The sequence below is a fragment of the Entamoeba invadens genome (assembly GCF_000330505.1).
Source record: "Entamoeba invadens IP1 unplaced genomic scaffold scaff_1105074724350, whole genome shotgun sequence".
Taxonomy (NCBI): domain Eukaryota; phylum Evosea; order Mastigamoebida; family Endamoebidae; genus Entamoeba; species Entamoeba invadens.
The window spans coordinates 2,742-4,655 of NW_004191713.1; the positions used below are offsets into that span (position 1 = coordinate 2,742).

The 1,914-nt window shown below is 31.2% G+C and overlaps 3 protein-coding genes across 3 annotated transcripts; 1 reads left to right on the plus strand and 2 right to left on the minus strand.

Annotated features, from left to right (window-relative positions):
- Positions 1–364, minus strand: EIN_471120 (hypothetical protein; the record flags this gene model as incomplete). Its single annotated transcript, XM_004183447.1, has 1 exon — positions 1–364. A coding segment is annotated over one exon (364 nt), but the record flags the coding sequence as incomplete, so codon positions are not given.
- Positions 365–613: 249 nt separating this feature from the next.
- Positions 614–1,000, plus strand: EIN_471130 (hypothetical protein; the record flags this gene model as incomplete). Its single annotated transcript, XM_004183448.1, has 1 exon — positions 614–1,000. One exon carries the CDS (start codon positions 614–616, stop codon positions 998–1,000), a length of 387 nt encoding a protein of 128 aa, XP_004183496.1.
- A 101-nt stretch (positions 1,001–1,101) lies between these two features.
- On the minus strand, positions 1,102–1,893 carry EIN_471140 (protein kinase, putative; the record flags this gene model as incomplete). The annotated part of the gene is made up of 1 exon (XM_004183449.1): positions 1,102–1,893. A coding segment is annotated over one exon (792 nt), but the record flags the coding sequence as incomplete, so codon positions are not given.
- Positions 1,894–1,914: the final 21 nt, after the last annotated feature.

Here is a 1,914-nt window from a genome sequence, read left to right on the forward strand (position 1 = left end):
TGGATATTGGGTAAGGAAAAGGTAGTCCCAAATAAACGCCTGGGTGTATCCAAATTTGAAGTGAATACCCACCACATGTACAATTGTAAAAGTGTTCAACCAAAAGAGATGAAACTGGGAGTGTGAATGTCACATTTTCGGCGTTTTTATAAAGATCACTCACCCTTAATTTCTCTGTCAAATCGGATATGGTGATAACATCTCTCTCAGCACTTTTTTCAAACACTTTTGTGTCGACTTCTGATTCAAGAGAACAATCATCATCAATCGTCTCATCAAGTGTCAAAGACACCAAAGGAATATTTGCTGATGAAAAACCACCCCTTTTAGGTTTCTTAAACCGTTTCTTTGACTTCGGATTCATCTCTGAATCAAGAGTTCATATCATTGGAAAAAATCAGTTCTATTTATTTCAACTCTATTTTTACTATTTTTATAATTAATTATACTATATATATAATCAAATAGTTTTAATATAAATTTAAAACATTGTATCAATAATTAAAATACATTTAATTATAGTATATTTACCATAAATTATAATAAACTTACTAGTAATTATTACTATTAATTTAACAGAACTATAAATAATAGTTTTAATAATTTATAGTCGATGACCATCACAATCAACCACATTTCTATGTACACCACTAACCTTGAAGATACAAAGAACTTTTTTATAACGTTTTTTAATGCAACGCCAAACAAGAAATATCACAATCCTAAAACGGGATTGAGCACTTATTTTCTCTCATTTGCTGATAGTCAAGTAAAACTTGAAATCATGACAAAACCGGATCTTTCTACTGACTGTGGAATACACACAGGTTTAAATCACATCGCATTTTCTCTTAATTGTAAGGAACGTGTCGACGAATTGACAAAACAACTTTCTGAAAACGGGTATAAAACTCTTAGCGGACCAAGAACAACAGGAGACGGATATTATGAATCGTGTGTTGAAGGGCCAGAGGGAATCTTAATTGAACTGACTCAATAAAATTATTTTTTTCATTAACACAAAAGATTTTCATTCAACCGACTCTAGAAACAACGATTTGTGACTGTTAAGTGTTAAACAAAAAACAACATTTTGATTAATTATAAAATATTATATTCTTTTTGAATTACTTCGATTAAATTTATAATAGTCATTCTCTCATTCGGATTTTGTTTCCAACACTTTTCTATTATTTGGTATAGATTTTCTGGTATATTTTCTTTTCTTTCAAGTCGTTTTCCTAATGTCACAAACTCGGCAATTTTCCATGGAAATTTGAAAGTTTTTTTTGGATATGCATAATTCCACCCAAAGACTTCATACATAGTTATTGCAAATGAAAAAACATCAGCAGGTTTCTTGTAGTGTTCTTTGTTAAGCACTTCAGGTGCCATATAAATTGGTGTACCAATTCCATTTGTGAATGTCATGTTAGTCATCATCATATTGACATTTCTAGCGCTTCCAAAATCAGTCAATTTGGCGTTCACTTTTTCGTTTATATCAAGTGAAAATATCAAAATGTTGTCTGGTTTGATGTCTCTGTGTAATATCCCATTTGTGTGTAAATATGAAATACCCTTAGCAGCATCTCTTATATATTTCACTCGTAACTCCATGTTGACTTCATCACTTCTTTTGTGTTTCATCAAGTCTTGTAAACTCCCAAATTGTGCAAATTCGGTGACCATACATATCTTGTTTGGTATAAAGACTGCTCCATAGAAGTGGATTATATATTCACTTCTAAATTTGTCCAACATTTCAACTTCTTTACCAAACTCAATTTTTTGAGAATCATCTTCAGTGTTGATTTTCATCTTTTTAATTGCAACAACATTGTTTCTGAACATTCCTTTAAAAACAATTCCAAACGAACCTTCGCCAAGTTTCTTGTCTTCTTCCAACTCGTC